This window comes from Microcebus murinus, chromosome 5, assembly GCF_040939455.1.
Source record: "Microcebus murinus isolate Inina chromosome 5, M.murinus_Inina_mat1.0, whole genome shotgun sequence".
Lineage (NCBI taxonomy): Eukaryota > Metazoa > Chordata > Mammalia > Primates > Cheirogaleidae > Microcebus > Microcebus murinus.
This window is the reverse complement of record NC_134108.1, coordinates 32,213,807-32,241,139: the sequence shown is the minus strand read 5'-3', so window position 1 is coordinate 32,241,139 and position 27,333 is coordinate 32,213,807. Positions and strand designations below refer to the sequence as shown.

The window sequence follows — 27,333 nt, the reverse complement described above, 5'->3', positions numbered from 1 at the left end:
CCTAATACTATAACCTTGGGAGTTAGGGTTTCAACATAGAAATTTGAGGGGGACACAGACATTCAGACCACAGCACCTAACTTATTCAAATTCCCTACTCATTTAAAAGGTGGTAAATGTAGGACTAGAGCTAGTTTTAATAAAATGAGAAAAGCTCATAAACTGCCTGACACATGTTGAGATCTAAATGAGTATAAATTAACATTATTATTTATATAAAAACATAAGTGGTCCAAGCTTAAAATTATAATTGATGCAGTTAAATCTGTAGGTAAAATGGTGATTGGAAGAGTATGAATGAGTCAGAAATATAAAGAATAAAATAGCCAAAGGTATGCTCCAAATGGAGAAATAGCAATATTTTTCTCTCATCGATTTTACTCTTATAGGCCAGGAATGAGTTTCATGTAGTTTTAAGACAAGCTGTAAGTTCCAAAGAAAAATTAGAATCTACTCTTTTCTTATGAAACAGTCCGTTAGGTTTATTCTTACCTATTATAGTTTCTCTTTTTCTTGAGGAGTACATCCCCTAAGTTCCCTTTAAAATTCCACTTTTTTAATTTTACAGAACTCTCATTGAGTAAATCTGTTTTATGTGTGTGCTCACAAAGTACTCATTTGGATATAGAGCCTGGAATTCAATATGGAGTTCCGTGTAATTCAGTATACTACCACCTGTCCCGTAATATATATTTAGCACTTACATTTTAGTTAAAAATGGATGCTCCGTTTTGCTTTAAAAATTGTTTTAATCCCTCAGCTACTATCACATAACTTTTCTTTGCTTGGATGACTTTCTCATAATGGGAAGGAGAAAATACCTGTACAAGGCTCTAAATAGAATAACTCTGGGAGGACTGACTAGCTGAGTAGTTTATATCATTCTCACCTGGCTACATTGTCAATACGATGCACTGTGTTTGTGAAGCGTTTGTTCAGACAGCTAAGGAAACTCAGGAATACAAGGGCTTGATTGGGTTTTACCCAAATGGGATTTTGATGTCTTTTTCATACCATATACTACAGAAAAAGAAGGAGGCTGTTGAAAGTGGCAAACAGCAAATTGAGAACACTTTAAAAGAAGGCAATGACATACTGGATGAAGCCAACCGTCTTGTAGATGACATCAACTCAGTCATAGATGTGAGTATTTGGTGGAACCCAGAGTTCAAAAAGAGATGATAATGACATAGTCTCTAACAAATGGGAACCAATGAGAAATCTCAGTAATATGAGCAAATGCTAATATTTGTTTTCTTGTGGAGGTAAAATTATTTTTGCATTATTCTATTGTAACACTGCCTACCTATTGGTGACAATTAGAGCTTCATTTTATTCTCCCACTCACAAAAATCTGTTTTTATTCCACAGTGATGAAGGCATTTCTTTTTCCTAGAGCAGCACTTAAACAATCTGCTTTAATATTTATATAACATTAGTTAAAAGAGAAATGTAAATGTATAAACAAGCTTTTAACATATTGTCTATTGCGTTACACAGAGTGATATATGGTAATAGAAATGCAAATAGTCTAAAGACCCTAATGACTATCATTTATGCATTTATACCTATAAAGTAGAATTTTTAGAAAGATAGGTTCTTGGTATAAGTCGGCCTCATAAATTTCCTAATATCTGTTATTAAATAATGGCTTTTATTCTAAATTCTCTTTTTGTTATGTTAGTAAATTTGAAGTTTCTTTAAAAAATACCCTAAACATGTGTAATTAAGTCTCATAGAGAAATTAATAAGTAAGAGGAGGTTTAGATTCACTTGCTTAAAATGCCCTCTCTTTTCAATACATCAGTATGTTGAAGATATTCAAACGAAATTGCCACCAATGTCTAAGGAACTTAAAGATAAAATAGATGACCTTTCCCAAGAAATAAAGGACAGGAATCTTGCTGAGAAGGTATCCCAGGCTGAGAGCCATGCGGCTCAGTTGAATGACTCATCTGCTGTCCTCGATGGGTATGTCATTTGTTGTTGGAAATGTCTGTGTATTTGGACACTTGTTCAAAAGTTTTGACTAGCAGAAGTGATAGAGAATCATTTTCAAATCTCGATTTCTTTAATTATGAACATACTAGCTACATGGCCTTTCTGTGGAAGGGCCTAATTAGGAGAGTCTGGGCCAAGCTCTACTGGAGCAGCATCAAAAGGGAGAGTTAAAAGTAGATTCAAATATGGCTTGGTAGGAAGTGAACATAGCCCTAAGCTACAGTTAGAAAAAAATATTTTCTGTTCTTTATTGGGAAACACAGCAGTTGCCTTATTAGCATTTTAAATAATATACATATAAACACATTCTGTTTCAAAGTTCAGTTTTATATTTCTAATGGAATCAAAACAATTTATTGTTAAAAGGGTAGCTTTTGAAAATGTGTCACATACATAGCCCTTAAATCTTTTTTTCTCTTTGAAACTCCAGGGAGACACTATGTACAGCTCTGTGAAATAATAGCTTACTCTAGCTGGGATTATTACATAGGCCAGACGAGAGAAGGGTAAGAGGGAAGGGTATGTTTGACTTGTAAACAGCCCTCTAGGTATAACTGATATGCTTTCCCTGCAATTTTGGGATTGTCATAATAAATAAAAGTGCTCTTAGCCCTGAGAACAATTTTCCCAAATAAATACATACCACATGCAAGGCTATTCCCATATTTAATATTAATTATTACAGGGGAAAATATTAATTTTTGAAGACCCTAGGAATTATATGCACCATTCATTTTGTAACAAACTTTTGCCACTTTATAGGGAAGGGTGGTAGATGGAACAGTAAGATAAAAGTCAGCAGACCCAGACTCCAAGTCCTTAATTAGGGACATGTTGGTAAAGTGACCTGAAGCAAGCCACTTAACCTGAGATTTATTTACCCTCCCCTAGGAAGTGCACCTGCCCCAGGAAATGTTGTGAAATTAATTCCAGTACTGTAGAACAAATGCTCTGAAACCTGTAGTATGCTCCAGAAATAATGTAAAGGATTGTCTCTCTGCACACACTTGCCTGTACACATGGTTACAGAGGCTTTTGGAGGATGCTATGGATATTCAAGATAATATGTATTTTATAGCTGAATTCATAGCTATGAATTCATAATCCATAGCTGAATTACTAATAATAGCTAAATTATTTGGAGATATGAGTTTAAGTTGAAAACTACAACACAATAAATGGATATCTCACTCTGATTTGGAATTATCATAATTATATTGACCACAATCATTTGAAAGCCATGTTTATTACAATTAGGTTGTTCTTCACTGGAGTACCATTGAGTGCTCTGACATTTGTTTCTTGGATCATCCCAACAGAATTCTTGATGAGGCTAAAAATATCTCCTTCAATGCCACTGCAGCCTTCAAAGCTTACAGCAATATTAAGGACTATATTGATGAAGCTGAGAAAGTTGCCAGAGAAGCCAAAGATCTTGCCCATGAAGCTACAAAACAGGTAAGAAACAAATAATATGTGTGCTGAGAATGGAGAACAACCTTTTTGAATATCTAAAACAAATTTTTCAAATTTAAGTGAGCTCTGGAAAATACTAGTGTATTAGTATATTTGTTTTGAATTATATTTGAAAGCCTCTTTTAATTTTTATCCAAAAACTCTCAGTATGCTGTAGTATACCAGAACTCTTTTCTCAGTCATCTACTACATACCACCATCAAGGTCTTGAAATTATAACAGAGACCAAGGAGTTTTGTGCGACCAACTCACAAAATAAAAATAGGCAAGCAGAACACTCTGGACATTTTCATCACCATTTATGCCAAATGTCACCAGTTAAAAACAAGTGCCCTGAAAATTAATACCATTACTTATAATCACATACAAGTTGGTTATATATGAAGTTTGACTATAAAAATGTACATTTTGCAAAATATATCAGATCATATGCTTCTAAACTATTTATACCATTTTTATGAATGGAAAATCTCTTAAACTTTGGCTGTAGTCGTTGTTGAAAAACATTTGGAACCAATTTTTTAAAGCTTTAGGATGCCAAGTTATATCACATTATTTGAATATTTTTAATAGTGATGAATTTCCATTCTTTATATGTAGGGCAACATTTTGTAAATAAGTTGTGTGATACACCTTGGTAATACTATTTTAGATTTTAAAAAATCTCATAGGGAGTATGCTGTGAGTTAAAATGTTCAAAACCATCATTTACTCCTTTTGCTTCACACAGAATTTTGGAAATACATCAGAATTTTGTGGGGTTAGGGAAAGGCTGATCGGACATTTGACTGTGAATGAAATATACATAAATAATGGTGTTAAAGAAACAGATCAATATTCTCTTTGGTTTGGTATTGGGCAAAAATGCTCTCTTGGATTTCAAGAATATTAGAGATATTTACCACAGTCTTAGGAGGTTAATTTTGTGGTCATAACAAAAGCATCATATGCTATGAGCAATGACTGCTGTTTTTGGCTCTCTGGAATGGGTGCTAATAAAGCCATATGTTCTGTTTACTTCTTATACAAAATAGTGGCATGATCACCACAAAAGCTTTCCTATGCTCAGTTATCCTTTCATAATGAACCTATTTTTCAAATTTTAAATTCGAAATTTTTAATCCATCTTCTTCTAGGTAATTTTTTATAAATTTAAAGACTCTAATTTCCAATTTTGTCATTTTCATTTAACCTGTTTTGTTGGGTGATCATTTTCAGCCTCTAGCACAGTGCCCAGAAAATAGTAGGTACTCATGAATGAATGAATTTGACACCTTTCATGCTATTTACAATCTTTTTTTTTTTTTTTTTTTTTTGAGGCAGAGTCTCACTCTGTTGTCCCAGCTAGAGTGGCGTCAGCCTAGCTGATAGCAACTTCAAACTCCTGGGCTCAAGCAATCCTTCTGCCTCAGCCTCCTGAGTAGCTGGGACTACAGGCATGTGCCACCATGCCCAGCTAGTTTTTTTGTATGTATTTTTAGTTGTCCAACTAAATTTTTCTATTTATTTCAACTAATTTCTTTCTATTTATAGTAGAGATGGGGGTCTCGCTCTTGCTCAGGTTGGTTTCGAACTCCTGACCTTGATCAATCCACCCGCCTCAGCTTCCCAGAGTGCTAGGATAACAGGCTTGAGCCACTGCGCCTGGCCTACAATCTTTTGTACCAATAAAAATTTTGCTATTGTCATTGCTTTATCCTTATAAATTTCTTCTAACATTTTATGTTAAAGAGCTATTTAATTTCACTCAAATTTAAAACATCAACATCACTTTACACTTAGAAAACTTTTTTTTTTATAGGGACATGAAATGCACACTTACTGCTCCTTACCACCGATGCTTATACATGGTAGGCTAACCAACCTCAAACATAGAGCTTTGGTGAGCTGTAATGCATTACAACATGCCCCCTCTTATTATTATTCCTTATCTCTTTCATTAACCATGTAAAAATAATTAAATGTCTGAAAAATGACAAGATAAGTGCTAAAGAGAATCACTGATTTATTAAATGGCTATCAGAAAATACAAAGGGGGCTGATTTGTCCCAGAAAGTTTGCTGGAATGTGTTTCATGAACAGAATATATAATGCTTTAATTTTATTAGGTTATGATAATATAGTTCTGTAAATATATTTGCCAAATATTAAGTTGAGCAATTACCTAGATAGGATTAATCTCCTATAAATATAAGATCTGATATTATTGCTAGAGCTATAGATAAACACAGAAGGATGAGATTGTTTATTATTTACCTATTAAGCAATTCAAACAATAACAATACAAAACAGTCCTCTACTCATCTGGGTCTAACCCTACAAAGAAGGAAGAATGTTTTCAATAAATTAAAAAGAATAAAACAAAGAAACAAAGTGAGCATTTTTAGGAGGAATTAAAAATGAACAATTAAAGAAGCAATATAACAACCAATTACCACTGTGAAGAAAAATGGAGGTGAGATAATTTGAGAACAAAAAAAGCATTGAAAATACCATAAGAAGAGGAACAAATGAATGGTAGAAATAACCTATAAGCTTGATTAAGACAGCATTTTAAAAATAATATCACTTTTTAAAATTTACTTAAGTCTAACTATTTATAAACACACACAGATAATCAAGAATGGAATTAAAAGGAAAATATGAGTGACAAGAAAGTTGATCCTTTATGAGTAGGAGGAGACTGCATACAATTTAAGTTTGTAGTGTAGTATTCTTATGTAAAGAGTAACAGTTACTTGTTTTGCATTGGTAATTTCTTTAAATGGATGAAATATTATTTTAAGAACATAAACATTATGAAAAAGTATTATTTTTCTATTAATGTTGGGTGAGAAAAAAAACTATAAACATTTGTTTTTCCATACAACCTCCAAGATAAAATCTCATTTAGAACCTCTCTGATAGGTGCAAGGAAAAGGAGAAAGGAAATAAGTCACATTTTAGAAAATAGAGTACCAAGATCCAGTCCTTTTTTTTCTAATGTTAATTGCTTGGATCCTATTTTTAAAAGACCTTAAAACAAATAAGAATTAAGAATTAAACAGGGGGCATGGGCAAAATATATATATATAACCTTAACACTTGTACCCCCATAATAAAATAAAAAAATTAATTAATTAATTAAATTAAAAGAATTAAACTTTTTTAAAAATTTTTCTAAGTCATAGGTAAACTTGAAACCTACATTTTCTACCAGATCAGATTTCACAAGTTGGTGGACAAATAGATTTCATATGCTGTTGGACCCTTGGAATGGCCACTAGAGACAATAGACACTTCCAGTGGCAATATGATATGAGGACCTCCACTGGAAATGTCTTAGATGCTGTACACTTCAATCTGATGTATTCAAACAACAAACAAACAAGAGAAGGCTAACGTAGAATGAATTCTATATTTCAGATTCTTAAAGACAATGAAGACTCGTCACACAACTATCATTACACTTTCTTTACCTGATCTGAAATGTCATTTTCCTTCCTTTCATCCATTTCTCCTCCTTTTTCTAAGTCAATGAAATGTGCTAGTTTGGTTTATATACTTTGATGTGGAAAATTAAGGCAGTTCTCAACTCTTCTAGGTATCTTGCATTAAAAAAAAAAAAAAATGAATCACACTTTCACTTCCCTTGACAACTTAAGATTTCCTTTCTTCTGTCTCTCTTCTTCACCTTGTAGTCACTATCAATGTCTGAACCTTTCTGTCTCTGTCTCTTTCTCTTACACACACCCACACAATGTTGCTTAATAGTCTCTAATCCTGAATCTTCTTTCTCAGTTTATCTCAGTGTTTGTTTAGATATATCTTTATTAGGAATGAGTATTAAAAATTGAGAAAAACTTATTCTGCCTGTATTAGTCAGGGTTTTCCAGAGAAACAGAACTAGTAGGAGATAGGAGAGATAGATAGATGATTTATAGATAGATAAATAGATAAATATGAAAGGAGATTTATTATGAGGAATTGGCTCACATGATTACAGAGGCTGAGGAGTCCCACAGTCTGCCACCAGCTGGAGACTCAGAAAAGCCAATGCGGCAGTGTAGTTTGAGTTCAAAGACCTGAGAACCAGAGGAGCTGGTGGTGTAAATCCCAGTCTGAGAGCCAGGGTAGAAGAGATGTGATATCCCAGCTCAATCTGTAGTAAGGCAGGAAAAAATGGCGAATTCCTCCTTTGTCTTTTGTTCTGTTCAGGCCGTCAGCAGATTGGGTGATGGGCAGTCATATTGGAGAGGCAAATCTACTGTACTTTCATCCAGAAACACCTTCACAGACACACCCAGAAATAATGTTTAATCTGGGCACCAATGGCCAGTCAACACATAAACTTCACCATCACACTGGCCTCAACTCCAGTATATAAGGTGGTCTTTGTATTTATTCTCCAAATTCAAATTCTCTTCACTTGCTACAATTACCCATATTTCTTGGGAGTCATCATTCTAAAAATCTTCTGCAAGGTCTTTCTCAGGCATTTCTAGGAAAAACATCACAAAATAGAGAAGAAAGTGAGGACAGTTTGAAAGTGTTTCATTTTCTCATAGGAACGATAATAGTAGACAGTAAAGAACAGTGCTGGGTAGGCAAGATGTAAGCTTCAGGCAAACTGAAGAAAGGAGTGGGAAGCCTAGGAGAAAGGATATTATACGGGAGGATAATATTCCTGAAGATTAAGCAATCTTAAAGCATTAGACTCTTATATCCCAATAAATACATGAACTACTCTTATAAGTAACTTCTCAGTGTTTAATCCCTAATATGAAGAGAATGAAAAGCCTATACAAACTTCAAAAGGAGTTTTTCTTGCTTTAGGGTCAAGTGTCTAAAGAATAAACTGGATTTTTGAAAATTTACTCTCATATGGCAGATCAGTGAGGGGGAAAAACCATGACAGGAAGTGCTGAACAACTATAAAATACACTATAAAACACACTTCATTTACTGTAAAATACACTGCATTCATTGAACTACTATAAAATACACTTCAAAAGGAATGTCAACAAAATCAAAGAACATGGATATTAAAGAGATGAAAGTGAACAAAAAAATAGTAAGTGTGTACAAATCTAAGCAAACATTGTGAAAGCCATAATAAAAATGTGTGGCATTAAAAGTAGACATAAAATACAAGAAACTAACAATATGGAAAATGGGGCAGGTAGTCAGTTAAAAAGTTTAAGGTCTTTGAAATTTGGGGAGGAGAGTAAAAAGCAGTTACCTTTAATCTATGTTAAGTATAGGTATTAAACATTGAGGAAAATTATAGAAGAATGGCAATAATGGTTTTAGAGCTCTACAGAGAAACAGAACAAATAAGATATATGTATGTGTATATATATACACACACATAGAGATATATATTTTAATTGATTATGTTTTTAATTTAATAATTTTTATTTCAAAATATTAAGGGGGTACAAGGGCTTTTTTACATGGATGAATTGTATAATGCTGAAGTCAGGGCTTACAGTATGCCCATCACCAGAGTAGTATACCTTGTACCTAATAGATTAATTTTTATCCTTCACCCCTTTCTATCCTCCCCCTTTTAAGTTTCCAGTGTCCTTTGCACCACTTCATGACTGTGTGCACCCATTGTTTAGCTCCCACATATTAGTGAGAACATATAGTGTTTATTTTTCCATTCTTGAGATACTTTATGTTATCCAGTTCCATTTAAGTTGCTGCAAATGGCATTATTTTATTCCCTCTATCAGGGAAGCATTAAGACCATTAGCATTTAATGTTAGTATTGATATGTGAGATACTGTTCTGCTCATCATTTTCATTGTTACTTAGTTGCTTTGTGACTTTTATAAGAGATGTGAGTTATGACTTTTGGGTATTTTACACTCATCTGTATCAATTGTTCTGTTGCATGTATAGAGCACTTTTAGGCATTTCTTGTAGGGCAGACCTAGTGGTGACAAATTTGCTTAGTGTTTGCTTCACTGGCAAAGACTTCACTTCTCCTTCATTTATGAAACTTAGTTTTGCAGGATATAAAATTCTTAGATGGCAGTTATTCTGTTTAAGGAGACTAAAGATAGGACTCCCTTCCTTTCTGGCTTGTAACATTTTTGTTGCAAAATCTGCATGCTGACTCATGGGTGGAGAAGCAGTATGGTGCCTGCCACCTCAGCTCAGGTCTGCAGTGACAGGGTGTGGCCCTGAGGTGGCTGGCAGCCTAGTGCTCTGTTCTCAAGAAGCTCCCAGTTCACTGCTGGCAGCAGTTTTGGGGCTCTTTAGGGTAGAGAAGCTCTTCCAACACTTTGGGAGACCGCAGTCTGCCAGAGGTGTGAGGGGAGAAAAAAACCAAACACTCCCACTTACCTTTCCATGTGCTCCAAATTCTTCAAGTGTCAATCTCTGCTGAAATCTTGCTCCTTCTTATTCTGCTCTGCAACTCCTTCCTTTGAAATCTCCTGTAGGTTCTGGCCCTTTTCCCTCAGAATTATACCTGGGATATGTTTTTTTCATCTAAAACTTTTCCTTCTTTCTGAGACTATCTAGTGACCAATGTCTCTAGTCAGCCACCTTGCCTCTCTCTCCAAGATATATAATATATTATAAAAAATTGGCTCACACACTTGTGAGGACTGGCAAGTCTAAACTCTGCAGGGCAGGCCAATGGGCTAGTGCCAGTGTTGCAGTCAAGGGTCTGGAGGCATAAATCCTTCCTCTTCTGGGGATCTCAGTCTTTCCTCTTAAGGCCTTCAACTGATTGGATGAGGATCTCCTATGTTAAGAAGGATAATCTGATTTTTTCAGAGTCTACTGATTTAAGCCAGGTGCGGTGACTCACGCCTATAATCCTAGCACTCTGGGAGGCCATGGTGGGAGGATTGCTTGAGATCAGGAGTTAGAAACCAACCTGAGTAAGAGCAAGACCCTGTCTCTGCTAAAAGTAGAAAAATTAGCTAGATGTCATGGCATGCATGTGTTGTCCCAGCTACTCAGGAGACTGAGGCAGGAGAATTGATTGAGCCCAGGAGTTTGAGGTTGCTGTGAGCTAGGCTGACACCATGGCACTCTACTCAGGGCAACAGAGTAAAACTGTGTCTCAAAAAAAACCAAAAAAAAGTCTACTGATTTAAATTTTAATCACATCTTAAAAAATACCTTCATAGTAATGTCTGGCCTGGTGTTTAACCAAACAACTGGGTACCATAGCCTAGTCAAGTGGACACATAAAGTCAACCATCACAAACAGCTGTCCATTCCAAATAAACAGAGAGAAGAAAAATATTTGAAGAGGAGAATTTTCAAAGAATCCTATAAAAGGCAAAAAATAGAAAAACAAAAATTAACAGACAAAAATACCATGGTAAATATAAAACATAAGATATGGTAGAAATAAATCCTAATACAGCAGTCAGGTTAATTATCACTAATTGCCTCAAGAAATAGCTCCTGAAATCTCAGAGGCTGAACACAATTCAAGTTTATATCTCACATCACAACACAAAGTGAGTTAGACAACCCTCTCCATCTTTTAGTTACACCATACCATGTAGCCTCCATGAGCATCCTGGCAGAGAAAGAGAAAGAAGGAAGAGACATGTTGGCTCTTACCATGTTGGCTCATGTAGGGCCTAGAACACATCTGGTCTCAATCCATTGACTGGAAGTAGCCAAGTGACCCAAACTTACTGTAAACGAGGCTGGGAAAATAGGAGGCACATAAAATATTTGATGAGCGCTCACTATCTTTGCTTCAAGTTGCTTTCATAATAAATGAAAACAGACTAAAAGTGCCAGTTAGGTAACAATGATTTTCTTATTGGATTTAAAAGGCAGCCATTTCTATATGACTGATACGAAATACCACTAAGCCATAGGTACACAGAAAGACTAAAATTGAGGGATAAAAACAGATAAACCAGAAAAACTCTAACCAGAAGAAAGTTGACATAATACTATTATTGGCAATCAAAATAGGCATTACATTTTTTAAAAAGTGTTATTTGGGATATAGAGAATCATCACAATAGAATTAAAGGAACAAGTTAGCAGGAAAATACAAATATTGTGAACCTGCAAGATTGTAACAACAAAACTAAAGAATAACTAGACAAATGTGTCATAAGGAGAAAATTAACATATAAATACAATAGATATTTTACCATAATGCTTTTAAAAATGGATAGGTCAAGCAAAGAGATATAAGGATGCAAATTTTAAAAGTACCATAAACAAGTTGATTTCATTGCTTTACAGAACTCTATGTCAACTAGATAATTAATTCTGTATGTCCCTTTAATAAAATACTCATGAAACTTTGAAAAAAATGACTGTAAACTAGATAACAAAGCAACTATCAGCAAATCCTAATGATCCAATAGCACCTAAACTACATTCTCTGATCCCAATGCAATAAAATTAGAAATTGATGCAAAATAGTTGCCTAAAAAAAGATTCAAAATAAGAAACATACTTTAAAGTAATTCATGAGTTAAAGAAAAAATACAATTTACATTCAAAAAATATTTGATAATGGAATATAAAACTTCTCATCAAAATTTGTACAATACAAATAAAGTGACACCAACAGGAAAATGTACTGTTTTAAATGCAGATATAAGGAAAGGATAAGAACAGAAACTAATTATCTAAGGTTTCCGCTCAAGAAGCTAAAAAAAAGTACAAAGAAAGAAATAAAAATAAAAGCAGAAATTAATGACCTAGAAAAAAAGAACATTAGATAGGGTTGACAAAACAGAAAGCTGACTCTTAGAATAAACAGGCAAAGAAACAGAGAAGACAAGAACAATCAAGCAAACAAAGAGAGATGACACATATGAACAGAATTTGTAACAAAAAGGGGAATATAACTATAGCTACAGTATAGATTAAAAATAAATATGAATGTACTAGAGTACATGAGCAACTTTATTTAAATGAACTCAAATACTTAGGTGAAGTGAACAATAGGTCTAGAGACCAAAATTTACTCAAAAGTAGTAAACCTGAGTAGAAATATGATCATTAAAAAATTGAACTGATAATTAATACAAGAAAACAGCAATGTCTACAAAATTTCAAGGACTCATTATACAAAACATTCCAAAGAATAGAAAAAGAAGGAAAGGTTCCCTAGCTTAGTTTGAGGCTGGTATAATCTTGATGGCAAAACTGTATCAAGGACTGTATTTAAAAAGAAAAGCTATAGGCCAAACATTTAAATAGAGAGGGAAACTGTAAATTAAATAAAATCAAGCTAAATCCAAATAGTGATATTTTAAAGATTTGGACAAATACAGCAAAAAGTTAATATTTGTCAGATATGGATGATGGGAATACAGATGTCTGTATAATTTCTTATCTGTATGCTTAAAATATTTCCTAGTTAAATGTTTTAATAAAAATTAAAGTAAGAAGAGATAGAAAATCAGTCTTGCAAGGGGATGTATCCTAAAAAATATTTTTAAAGTAGGTTTAAAATGGGTCTGGAAATGAAATAACAGCCCTCATTTTTTTCACTAACAAGAGACCCTAAATTTCTTTCTTTTTATTTGATTCATTATGCATACATGTTTTAATTTCTTTTAAATTGGAAAAAAAGACTGATAATTTCAAGCAACAACTTATGATCTAACTTGTCTCACTTTGCGTTCACACCCTCGGGGGCAATCACTTCTAAGTCTTTCAAATATTTCTTCTCCTTCTATATCTCTTAGTAATATTAATATCATGTAATTACATATTTCATTAATATGTATTAATGTGGGTATTATCTATTTAATTACCGCTATTATGAAGGAGATGTAGTTCACCTGTAGTTCATATCACATTTCCCTCCCAACCATTTCCCAGTATAGACACATCACCACTTTTAGATCCTTTACTGTTTGTTTTTTAACTTAAGTAAATATACTTAAAGCTTTATTTCCTGTTTCTTAAATGATGGACTCCACACTCTAGACTATTTGTGCACTGCTACTTCCCTTTATCTCCCTTTCTTCCCTTCTCCTATCAAGTTCCACCCCTTTAACTTTCATATTGTGATGGGCAATAACATTTGCATTTTATCTATAACCATAATTGTTACATGGCAGAAGGCAGAAGCCTTTTCTCCTGAGCCATTCATTTCCCAAAAGACTCCCTCTGATTTATTTTCAGTGGAAGGCAGTTGATTGCCTGGTTGCCAGTTGTTCTGTGCAAGAGAGAGGGAGTACTGCGTTTCATAAAATAATTTGCAGCGAATTCTTCATTTTTATTTCACAACTGATCTAATCCTCTACCTGTGCACTCCCCAACTCCAAGGCTGCGTGCCAGTACTGATCCGTGGTCTGTTAGGAACTGGACAGCACAGCAGGAGGTGAATGGTGGGTGAGCAAGCAAAGCTTCATCTGTATTCATCACTCACATCACTGCATAAACTCCGCCTCCTGTCAAATCTGCGGAGCAATTAGATTCTCATAGGAGCATGAACCCGACCATAAACTGCACATGCGAGGGATCTAGGTTGCACGCACCCTAAGAGAATTTAATGCCTGATGATCTGAGGTGGAGCTGAGGCCATGATGCAAGTGTTGAGGAGCAGCTGCAAATAGAGATTATCATTAGCAGAGAGGTTTGACTGCACAATAAATGTAATGTGTTTGAGTCATTCCAAAGCCATCCCTCACACCCTGTAGAAAAATTCTCTGCCATGAAACCAGTCCCTGGTGCCAAAAAGGTTGAGGACTGTTGCTCTACCTTACCCGTTGTTTCTGAGGCCTGGCCTTCTCCAGATTCTGTGTGCCTCTTTTCTGGTATATTACCATATGGTGTAATATGTGGGTACAAAAGCTACAAAAGATTGAGGGGCAGGCATTATGTAAAGACCCTTGTAGGTGTGGCCAGGGAAGAGTGTCCATCCTGCCAAAGGGAAGATTCCTCTTCTGACATCATACACCTGCCTTGATCCACTCCTCTTTATTCCATCATAGTTTTATTCCCCACTGTTATCCTCTACAGTCACTCCATTTTAATCTCCTGATACCATTTGCTGAAAATAATAAGTCTTTTGCTCAGAATTCCATTTTAAATTAATTAATCTATGTTTCTGAAGAGGCTTTTGTTTCCCTACTGTATATTTTACTTCTTCCATGGGAAATGTATGTTTGGGGCCTCTGATAATCGATGCAAATCTTTGGAGAGATAGAAAAAGCCGTCCCCGCTGGGCTAGATATGCCAGGGCGCACAGCATGCTGAGCCATAAACTGGATAGTTCCATCACCGCTTGGTTGGATTCTTTGGGTTCTACTCAGACTGCACAGCCCCAGCACTAGAGTCTTGTGTAGTGATCCTGCTGCCTTTGTTTTCACTGCTTGGTGACTATGGTATTTTATTTTGTTCCTACTTCCTTTTCCCAAAAAAGAATGTCTCCAAAATTTAAATTTAAATCAACAATAGGTCACACCCTCCTCTGTGAGTAGAAATATAGATAACCACGAATGACCTTGAGTGTTTCACTCTTCACTATCTCACACAAAATATTCCATGATTTTCATAAAGATAACACCTGGTATTCAGTAGGTGATCACTAAATGTAGATTGTCCCCTCTCACTACTAAACACTGATGCTAGAAATCTAGAATGGCTATGATAATCCAAATATTCAGAATTAATAAAACATTTATATTACCATGAAACCTAGGGAAGTTGAACAGACAAAGAAATTTCGAAGTAAAAATAAAATTATTTTTCTTCCCTATTTAGTTTAAGATCATGTCTGAATATCTGTTTGAATGTACCTGTCATATAGGATTATTTGACTGATTAGAATTAGGTTCAAATGGTATGCTGGAATTTCCTAATCAAGTTGGGAGAAGAAACTAACAGGTCAGAAATTGGAAATTAAAAGACCTGTCTGCAAATTGAGTATGTATTATCTATTAAATGAGCTGTATCACCTAAGTAATATCTTTTTTATTTTTAATTATTATAAAGACATAATTGTTGTATATTTTTATAGGGCACATGAGATGTTTTGATACAAATATACAATGTTAATTAATCAAGTCAGGGTAATTGGGTTATCTATCTCCATAGGCATTTATCATTTTTTATGTTAGGAACATTCAAGTCCACTCATTTAGTTTTTTTAAAGTATACCTTAACTTGTTGATTATGGTTACTTTGTTGTGCTATCAAATATTATTTGTTTTATCTAGTTATGTAACTATATTTTGGCACCCATTAACCATCCCCATTTTATCCTCCCTGCTACACTTCCCAGTCTCTGGTAACCATCATTTTGCTCTCTGACTCCATAAGATCATTGCTTTTATTATTTAGCTCCAACATATGAGTGAGAACATGTGAGATTTGTCTTTCTATGCTTGGTATTTCACGTAACATAATGTTGATTTTCTATCTAGGTGATTGATCTGTCTAATGCTATTAGTATTGATATCTTCAACAATTATTGTCTTAAGGTCACTCTCTCTCCTTAGCTCTGATAATTTTTGCTTTATATGTCTAGATGTTTCAATTTGGGGTGCATGTATATTTAGGATTGTTATATCCTCTTGCTGAATTGACTTTTCTATCATTATATAATGATATTTTTCTCTCTTTTTATAGTTTTTGTCTTGAAATCTGTTATATGATAGAACTATAGATACTCCTGCTCTTTTTTGGGTTGTATTTGCCTGGAATATCTTTTTCCATCCTTTTATTTTCAGTCTATATGTGTCTTTATAGATGAAGTGGGTTTCTTGTAGAGAGCACATAGTTGGCACTTGTTTTTATCCATTCAGTCACTGTATGACTTTTGATTAGAGAGTTTAGTCCATTCACATTCATTGTTATTATTGATAGATACGGACTTACTACTGACATATTGACATTTTATTTCTGGTTGTTTTGTGGTCGGTCCTTCCTTCCTTCCTTCCTTCCTTCCTTCCTTCCTTCCTTCCTTCCTTCCTTCCTTCCTTCCTTCCTTCCTTCCTTCTTTCCTTCCTTCCTTCCTTGTCTTCCTTGTCAAAAGGGATTTTTTTCTGGTAGTGTATTTTCATTTCTTGCTTTGTGTGTATATCTGTTGTAGGTTTGTTGATTTGAGGTTACCATCAGTCTTACAAAAAACATTTTATAATCAGTTATTTTAAACATATTATGATTCTGTTTACAAACAAACAAATAAACAAACAAAGAGAAATCTAACAGAAATTCTACCCTTTAACTCCATCCTCCCCTGCTTTTTAACTTTGTTGTTTCCATCCATATCCATGTCTTTTTATACTCTCTATTTCTCAAAATGTTGTTGTAGTTATTTTGGTAGGTTTATCTTTTAGTCTTTCTACTCAAGACATAAGTGGTTTATACACTGCAATTACAGCGATAGAGTATTCTATATTTGTGTACTTATTGTTACTAGTGACTTATGTACCTTCAGATGATTTCTTATTGTTCATTAATGTCCTTTTCTCTCAGATTGAAGAACTCTTTTAACATTTTTTGTAGGACAGGTCTGGTGTTGATGAAATCCCTCAGCTTTTGTTTATCAAGGAAAGTCTTTATTTCTCCTTCATGTTTGAAGGATATTTTTGCACAATATTATATTCTAGGGTGAAGATATTTTCTTTCAGCATTTTGAATATGTCATGCTACTGTACTGCTACATGGCCTGTGGGTTGGGGACCATAGAGGTAGAGGATTAGATCAGTTGTGAGAATAAAAATAAATAATTCACAGCAAGTTATTTTATGCAACACAGTAACACTTCTCTCTTGCACAGAGCTACTGGCAACCAAGCAATCAACTGCCCTCCACTGAAAAAAAATCAGAGGGAGTCTTTTGGGAATTGAATGGCTCAAGAGAAAAGACTTTCGCATTCTGCCATGGAACAATTATGGTTATAGATAAAATGCAAATGTTACTGTCCATCACAATTGAAAGTTAAAGTGATGTGGGCACTCCCTCATGGCCACCAGTGCCAGATCACTCCTGAAGCCAGCCCAGTCTTACCCAAAGCCTGTGGAGACTATTGCCTGGCTACCTCTATTTTTCAAAGCCCAAGGGCTCTTTAGTCGGCAGGTGGCAAACCCTGCCAGGACTGGGTTTTTGCCTTCAGGGTAGCACATTTCCTTCTGGCCCAGGATTGGTCCAGAAATAATGATCAGGAACTAAAGCCTGGACTCAGAGGCTTCAGGAGTCTGCCTGGTACTTTATATTACTGTGGCTGAGCTCTTACCCAAGTTGCAAAACAAAGTCCTCTGGGCTCTCCCCTTACTTTCCCCAAGTAGAAGCAGACTCTTCCTGAGCTGCATTGCCTGGAATTGAGGGAGGGGTGACACAGGTACTGGCTTGGCCACAGCTGATAGTATCTCACTGGGTCACATGAACCACAAGGCACCATGTTGTACACTAGATCTCTTGAATTTATGCTTCCTATCTAACTGAAATTTTGTATCCTCTGGTCATCTCCCCAGTTCTACCTCCCAGCCCCTTATAACCACTATTCTACTCTCTGTTTCTGTGAGTTCAACTTTTGTAGATTCCACATGTAAGTGAGATCATGTGATATTTGTCTTTCTATGCTTAGCTTATTTCACTTAATATAATACTCTCCAGGTTCATCCATGTTGACTTTTTGATTTCTACATAAAGCACTGTGCAATACTAGAAAATATATATTACATTCAAAAGGTCCAATAAAATATGATGTTAGCCATGTTGCAAACTTTAACTCACATATAACTTCTTTGTTATTCTGTCAACCATTACATAGCAATCATTCGAATAATAATTTTGGCTTCTATTTTATATCTATCATTATTAGAACTTATATTTTATACCAGTGTAGTGTAAATGGGAAAATGATATAAATGATATAAAACTATAATTGATATGATAGTTAAATCTGTGACTAAAACTGGTGAGCATTTTTTTTTCTTTATCAGCAATTCAGTGGTTTGCACAGTAGCAAATATGGAAAAGTCAGTGAGGATATAAGGTATGTAGAAAAATATTGAATTTGTGTGTGAAAACTGTGTTCATTAAGCCCTCCTGACTTTAGTGACTTTCTTTGTACATGATACTCTCATTTGAGTCAATAATTAAAAAACTATCTGTTGGAAGGAGAGAAGCAAACTTTTATTTTATGACCTAACATTAGACATATTAAAAAATTCAGAGCATAAAATGATAGAAATCAAAGGGTTTGTGTCATCAGTAAGAAATACAGAAACACTGTACAATGATGCTGTAATGCAATATGTTTGACCTAATTCTTTTCAAGGCAGCAGTGTTCTTGGTGCCATTCTACCTGCTCTTTAAAATTTCTCCCATAGGTGGAATAATCAAGAGGTCAAATTGCCATGTTGTGCTTGATTGTGGATATCAACTGAATATAAAACTCTAAGCCCTCTGAGAATGGTCTCTATCTCAGTAGACACCACTTCATTGCCTTTACTCAAGATCAAGCCTCCAATTAGTGTCCACCCACCCTACCTCTAGTGTCCAGCTGGTAGCCCGGTCCTTGCCTCACTGCAGCAGACTAGTGGCATGCACAGGTGCTAGAGCAATTATGTCTGTCATGCTATAATCAGGGAAAACCAGTTCTTACTCAGTTATATATTTTTAAATCTTCCCTGATGTCTTTCTTGGTGTTCCCATCAAGCTAAAATTTCACAGTCACAAATTTGTAATTCTCATGAGCAATTTTGGGGATTTCCCATTTCATCTCCTTTGTGTGCTCAGTTGATTTCAATCTCCCACAGAGACTCATCCGATTCCTCTACCATCCTAGGATATATTAGTATTATGAAGTGTCAGGGATCTACAACTTTTCCACAGATTTCTGACCAGGGCTATTTCTTTGGGTTGTTTCTTGACTCATTTTTGATTCACTATTTCATTTTAATGTTCTATGGTACTTAAAATTATGTTAGATTAAAATACCTTTAAAATCAATACACAGTGATTTCCTTATTTTAAAATTGTATATGATCTTTTTAATTAAGCTTAAGCCCATAATACAAAGCAAGACGACACAAGATCTGGGAAAGGGGCTACACATCTACTTGCCATCAAATTGGTACTTATTGACTAAAACTATGGTGCTCAAAAGATGGTAGTATTCAACAGGGATTTGAGGAGGAGACCCACATCTTAAGGAAGTAGCAAGCATTGTGTGTGTGGGGGGGATTACCTCTATCCCTTTTTAGGGAGAGATAAAGATATACATTGTAACCGAAATGTCTGAAAAAAAAATTTGTAATTGGGAGGTGGGCAGGTGGAAGGGGGGAGGAGGGGAAGGGTATGTACTTACACAGTGGGTGTGGTGCACACCACCTGGAGGCTGGACATGCTAGAAGATCTGGCATAGCGGGGTAGGGGACGGGGGACAGGGGCAAGGTGTGTAATCCTAACAACATTTGTACTCCCATAATATGAAGGAATAAAAAAAATGATCTTTCTAATTATTACAAAGCAGTTATGTTCATTATAGAAAAATAGGGGGAAAAGACAAGCAAGATGGACAAAATATAAAATGTGCATCATCCCAACAACCAAAAAAATAATTACTGTTATTATATACCTATACCTTTTTATGCAAATGGTTTTTGCACAAATGGATGATTTTTGTAACTATTTTGTAACAATTATCAGTTAACGTCACATATACATTTTTAAAAATATTCTCAACAGATTACATCTTTTTAAATATACATAGGACTAGATCCTACCATTTCTTCTGAGAATTTATTATAGTAAGAATACTATCCCCGATTTTTAACAGTAATCTAACATATCAGAATATAAATGTCTTCTGATAAATATTCTACATAAACACATTGCAGCTAATCACCAACACTTACATGTATCCCTGCACATTTTGGACAGTTTTCTTTATTGAAAAGACTTTAAATTTAAAATTATCTGAGTTACATATTATCTTGGCACATTAAGCCCTGAAGAAATGTGCAAGTCCTGTCTTCTAAAATAAATCATTTCATAAAATGAGAGAAATGGAATAGGTCATAAACCATGCTGATGAATTATCAGTTGCTATTTTCTTTTAAAAAAAAATAAAAACAAAAATATTCTGCATCTTTCCTGAGAGCCAACTCTTTCAATGAATTCAGAACATTTATGTCTAATAAAGAAGTTATTTAAGGAACACTTAGAAAAATAATAAAAGTATAATATAGAAAGCAGTGTAAATAATAACTTAAACTTGCTTAAGAAAAGAAATCAGTGGGGTACAGGTTTGCGAGCCTGATAAACTAATTTACCTGCAGGTCTCACCATACATTTTTCTCCCCTAATAGAGCCTTCTCTGACAGCCAAACACTTAGGTAGGTCTGTGCACCATGATGGCAATGAGCATCTTTTACAAGTGATTTTGTTTGTCTCTCCCTCCATTCCACTCCAGTCCCATTAGAGAAGGCACAGTCTTTTCATTTTCGAATATTCAAAGCTTACTATGGTGCTTGAGACAAATGAAAACTTTTGTTAGGTAAATAAATCAATTCATTCATCTATTAATCAATGACATTATGCTTTAACAAGCATCATTAGGAATATTTAACAAAGAGTAGGAAGGAAAAAACTAACATGTATTAAAACACAATTAAATGCCAGGCTGTCTATTAAATCTTCATAGATTTTATTATTTCATTTTTTTCCTACTCTAATGACATCTTAAATTATTTCATATTTTCATAAATAATTATTAACTAATGAAAACATGTAGCAACTTATATGTAATAATAGATTCTTTTTGTAGGATATAATTAAAATGTTTATACAATTTTTCCATATTCATATTTATGCATGTATATACATATACACAAAGAGTACTGAGAAGTTATTATTTATAATAAACCTCTAAAAAGCAAGAAACAAAATGTCTTGCAACTCTAAGAATCTAATTTATATTTCACATATGCTGTAGACACAGCTCAGAAACTCAGATGTGATGCTTATGAATATTTATAAAGTATAATTAGCTTGGAAAATGCTGCTTCATCACCTGTTCTGATATCACTGACGTGCTTCAATAACTTACTAAGCAATGCTGGAAAAGGGTCTTTCCAAATTCCAGTGAGTCGAAACTATTCTTTTCATCCGTAACATGTTAAGTGTTTTCCATTCCCTTATCATAAGAGAAGGCTGTCCTTTAAACCTGAATTGTTGACACACTGCTTATAACTGACAGTTGTATGCCATCAGCTCTTTACTAATATTTTAGAGAGCTTCTTGAAACATTTAGGCCTGTCTCATTCCTCCATATCTCCTGAATCCAAACTTCTCAATTCCACAGCCCCTGCCTGGGATTACTGCTCTGTTTTCTCCGGCCTGTACTATTACAATAGCCAACCGATGGCTCCTTTTCTCCCACGCAGCTGCCCAGTTGATCTTCCTGGACTACAGATCTGACCGCACACTCCTACTCAGAAACTTTCAATGGAGCCAAATTGCTTGTTGCCCTTCCTTATTCTAACATTCAAACCTTTCAGGAATTGTCACTGACTTACCTAATGGCCCTACTTCTCCACACTGCCCTTCACAAACCATACAGTATTATAGAACTGAAATACTTCCTCTCCCATCCACACATCAAAATTGCCTGGCTTCCTGCCTTTCCTTACACTGTTCATACTATACCTTCTACACTCACACATATACCTCCCATCTCTTTATATCCGAGCAAGGAGTGGTTGACTAAGGATCCAGGAAGAAATGACTGGCTCCCTGAAAAGCAGGAAAGAAAAGATGCCTCGAAGCAAAAAGCAAGTGATATTCAGAAATGCAAGAAAATAGAAAATGAGCAAGAAGGGTGTCTAATCAGTAGATAGTTTTCAGTCAGGACACAGTTGTGGTGCTGAACAAAGGTGCATGTGTCCAATGGAAGATACATAAATTGACAACCATCCAGCCAGACTAATTAGAAAAAAAAATCAGGAAGGTCACCAATTACCAATATTAGAAATAAAAGAGGTAAAGTCACTACAACTTTTTCAGGTACTAAAAGACATTAAGAGAATGTTATGAACAACTTTATGCCAGTAATTCAACAATTTGGATTCTTTGAAAATCATAAACTACCCCAAACTCATTCACAAATAAATAAACTGGATAGTTCTACATTCATTAGAGAATTGAATTTATAGTTAAAAACCTTCTCACACACAGCCACACACACAGCCACACACACACAAATTCAGTTCCAGATGACTTTACTTGTGAATTCCACCAAACATTTAATAAAGAAATAATAAATTCTCCCAGAGAATTGAAGGTAAGAAAATACATCCCACTTCATTCTATGAGGCCAATATTATTCTGATACCAATACCAGACAAAGATATTTCAAAAAAAGATAATTATAGACCAATATCCCTCATTAACATAGATGCAAAATTATCAGTTTACTATTTGAAAATCAATCAATATAATTTACCATAGTAAGAAACTAAAGAAGCGAGCTATACAATCACCTCAATTGATCCAAAAAAGGCATTAAGCAAAATCTGATATCTATTCCTTAAAAAATTCTCAGCATACTAAGAGCAGAAGGGAATTTTCATTACCTAATAATTATAAAAATTGATTTTTTAAAAAAACTTACAGCTAACATCATACTTAATAGTAAAATACTGAATGCTTTCTTCTTACAGTAAGGAACAAGGCAAGGATGTCTGCTTTCATCACTTCCATTCAACATTGTACTAGATGTTAGCCAGTACAATAGATAAGAAAAAAGAAAAAAATGGCATCCAGATTGGAAAAAAAGTACACTGTCTTTAATCACAGATACCATGGCAGTCTAAGCATAAAATTCAATAGGATCTATAAACAAAGTTACTCAAATAAGTGAGTTTATACATGTTACAGGATATGACATCAATACATGAAAATCAATCATATTACATATGTATGTATATATTACATACATATTGGCAAAGAGAAATTGGAAGTTGAAATTATAAGAATGCAATTTACAATAGCATCAAAAGTGTGAAACACCCATACACTGAATAATACTGAGAGAAATTAAAGAATACCTAAACAAATCAAGATATATACTGTGATCATGGATCAGAAGTTTCAATATTCTTATAATGATAATTTCATACCTATTGATCTACACACTTAATAAAATCCCAATAAAAATACTAGCAAGCCTTTTTCTAGAAATTGACAGGTTTATTTTGGAATTCATATGGAATTGAAAAGAATAAAAATGCTGAAAGAGTCACATCACCTGACCTTAATACTTACTGTCATACTCACAGTAAATCAACTCTGCTCCCTCCCTTAACCCCAGGCCTCACCTTACACATCCAAGGTTAGCTTTAAAATTGTGATTTTTAAATGCTTGTCAGATTTTGTTTTATGAAATAATACATGTTTTATAATAAAACAATTGTTTTAATATGAAATAATTTTTATTAAAAGATATTCACACCCAGAGGATATGGGGAAAGCTGTTTTCTTTTTACTTTTTTTCTAGCTTTACTTAGTATTATAAATAATCCATATTATCTTGATGATGCAGGAGTACCAACCTTAGTTATTTGACTACAACGATGTTGACATCCACTGAGACCTACTTACCCCTGTACATTTTACCCCTAAATTGATTTAGACTCCTGAGCTTTACAATTTTTTCTCTTTACTTTTTAGAGTTTTCTGTTCTCTTTCCTGATTGTCAGATAGATTGTCAGCTGACACTTCTGCTGTGTTCATGTGTCTATTTAGAGAATCTTCACACCACCTTTGTGATTTCCTGTCTCTAATCTCTTTTGATTCAGAAAAGCTATAACCAAGGGAGTAAGAATAGTGTGTAAATTTGGAACAAATATAGAATCCGAGTAGGTAACCAGAGCTTTACTTCTTTGAGTAAAGTGTATTGGATTTGTGCCATTAATTTTGACAGTTACTTTTTTTCCTAAAATAAATGACACTTATGTGATATTACTGTATCAAATTCCCAAGAGAAACTGTAGGACTAAGAATTCCTGTGTTCCCAGAGGAAGGACATCATCAATTTTCCACAGAATAATTTGCCAAGATTGTCTTTTGTAAGAATTATGTACAGTATCCCTTTTTATTTATGTAGATGTTTGCAATATGTCCTTTTGTAGATATCATAGTATTGTACAATCAATCTGTTCCATGAGCAATAGATTATTTAAATGAAAGCTATTGAACTAACACATTAAAATAAATTTGACCACAGTAGTACCAAGTTCTGTAATCTTTCCTAGTTTAATGCTCAAATAATGTGACTGATAAAAATGATGTAACTAAGGCACTGCAGATGTCATTAAAGAGTGTTATGTCTGGGATAACCTGAGTTCAGATTTATTACTTGAACAATATTTAGCATTCTCTAGCCCTTCTTGCACCCTGCAATACTTTTCCAATTTAAAATTTACACATAAGATCCTGTTTGATTTATCTCTTGGTATACATGACTTATGTAATGATTGCTGAGGAGCAAAAACTATTAAAATGGATAACTAGACATTCAAGTTAAACATTCTTTTTCCCATATCATTCTATTATCTTTGTGTCACCTTTTTTAATCTAAGCCTCAACAAATACATCTTTGCCAGGAGATTATTGTGGCTCAGAGATTGTCATTTATAAGATTGTGTTTTGCCATAGTACTTTGAGATGCATTTAAAAAGGAGCAGTGTCTTTCTCATTTCAACCCCTAGGGGATACAGGAAACACTCCCCACTTACTCTACAACTAGAGTGAAGGTGCTTAGGGATAACATCAGTGGATGTTTTTACTTCTTAATTTGCTTGACTTCTGTAGCACTTGATAATACCGGCCAGTTATGTCCTTGCAACACTGCCAGCCATCATGCACTGAGTCACTTCTGTGTCTCTTACTTCCCATAATGTCATGCTCTCCTAATTTCTCCTTTTTCTCTCTGGAGTCTCAGCCACCTTGCCAGTCCCACTTTCTCTGCCTGTCCCTTAAACATCAAGGTTCCTAAGGATTCTGTTTTGGACCACATTGTAATCTCCCAATAAACAGTCTCAACTTTAATTACCAACTATGCACTGATAATTTGCTGATAACTCTAAATCTATAGGCCAAACCTCTCCGAAGTAAACTGTGTGTACCAGCTGCTTTCTAGATACCTCCAACTCATTTTTCTATGGTTTTAGATATTATGTGACACTTCTTTTTCTGTCCACAGGCAATAGGTCCTCAGGGTTTATTAAAGGAAGGTGCCAAAGGCTCTCTGCAGAAAAGCTTCAGGGTTCTTAATGAAGCCAAGAAGTTAGCAAATGATGTAAAAGGTTAGTGTGGCTTTTTTTCTAATATTTAGTTTAATTGCATTGTAATTGGTAGGATATTCTATCACACTATTGGATAATTTAATTGTTTTAGCATGATTTTGTGATTATTTTGTAATCTAGATTTAATGCAAGTAAACTTTCGTACTAGTTTTACAAAATTTTGTCTTCATATCTCATTTTGCATTGGGTATATTTCATAATTTTTAAGCCTAATTTCTATAGCATCACTTCAGCTATGTCTAAAGTATAGTAACTCTTAGTGTGATAAGTTTTTAAGTGTTTAAGTTTTTAGGTTTAAGTTTTTAAGCCCAAATTCCACTGTGTGGGCTTCAGAAATGAAAGTCACAAAGGAATGAGTTGGGCTAGTATAGTATAAATGTCATTGTTAAACTTTCAATTTTGTTAGTGGGTCCCATTTTCTGAAAAGTTTTCAGACCTTTGTAATACATTTTGCTCTTATATTTTATTCCTAATTTAAGGATAAATTATCATAAAATATTATATAAAATTATATTATGTTAAATTATTATATTATATATTATAAAAATTATAAATAAAATATCTACCCTGACATATTATGGGTTTTGTGTTAAGAATATATTATTGAACATGATTGCTCTCTATACAAGCTGTTAATGTTTATTATTTCATTCCAGTATCTCATTTCCCATTTGAATTGCTTCCTGTTTCTCCTCCAGTTTCATTTCTTGCCATTTTCTGGCTTGTATCATCTACACAACTTTGCCTAAATATTCATGGTTCCTCCAAAACATGCTACTCTGTTAAGATTAATGTTTTCACAGTGTTACTCCTTCTCCTTAGAATGCCTCATCCTCCATCCCTCTTCTTTATCTAACTATCTTCTACCAGAGCCTCTATATTTAGAGGGTCTCCAATGTCATCATCTCCAGGAAACCTAATACTATGTCTGATTTATATGCACCCCCTCTCAGTATACTTTTCTCATAGATTTGTCAAACCACTATAGCCACGGAATACTTGTCTTCTTTTATTTTTATTTTTTTACATTTTTTATTGATATATACTAGATACACATATTTTTAGTATTCCATCTTCTTGAAAAAAAGACACAGGATCTTTTTAACTTTGTATTTCTAGTATATATCATAGTAGCAGGTAAAATTCAGAAATAATTATTTTTTAAATAAAGGAATGATGTTGGTCTTTACTTTTCTTACATATCTTAGAAAAAGAAGTTTAAAAATCATTTGTATTGGGGCCAGGCATGGTAGCTCACACCTATAATCTCAGCATTTTGGGAGGCAAAGGCAGGAGGGTTGCTTGAGATCTGGAGTTTGAGCAACATAGCAAGACCCCTATCTCTACAAAAAATGTTTTAAAAATTAGCCAGGCATGGTGGTGTACACCTGTAGTCCCAGATTCTTGGGAAGCTGAAGCAGAAGGATTGCCTGAGCCAGAAGTTTGAGGCTGCAGTGAGTTATGATCACACCACTGCACTTTAGCCTGGGCAACAGAGTAAGACCTTGTCTCTAAAAAATAAATAATTATTAACTAATTTAAAAATGTATATTTGGTGTGCTTTGGTCTCCAGTAGAGGCTGATATGCAAC

At 34.4% G+C, this 27,333-nt stretch overlaps 1 protein-coding gene across 1 annotated transcript in view; it reads left to right on the top strand.

Annotated features, from left to right (window-relative positions):
* LAMA2 (laminin subunit alpha 2) overlaps positions 1-27,333 on the top strand; it is a 583,504-nt gene that overhangs the window by 455,945 nt on the left and 100,226 nt on the right. The window contains exons 38-41 of the mRNA XM_076002974.1: positions 1,027-1,143; positions 1,808-1,971; positions 3,321-3,459; positions 25,640-25,742. Of these exons, the coding sequence (XP_075859089.1) occupies positions 1,027-1,143; positions 1,808-1,971; positions 3,321-3,459; positions 25,640-25,742 (523 nt within the window). The remainder of the gene's footprint in view (positions 1-1,026; positions 1,144-1,807; positions 1,972-3,320; positions 3,460-25,639; positions 25,743-27,333) is intronic.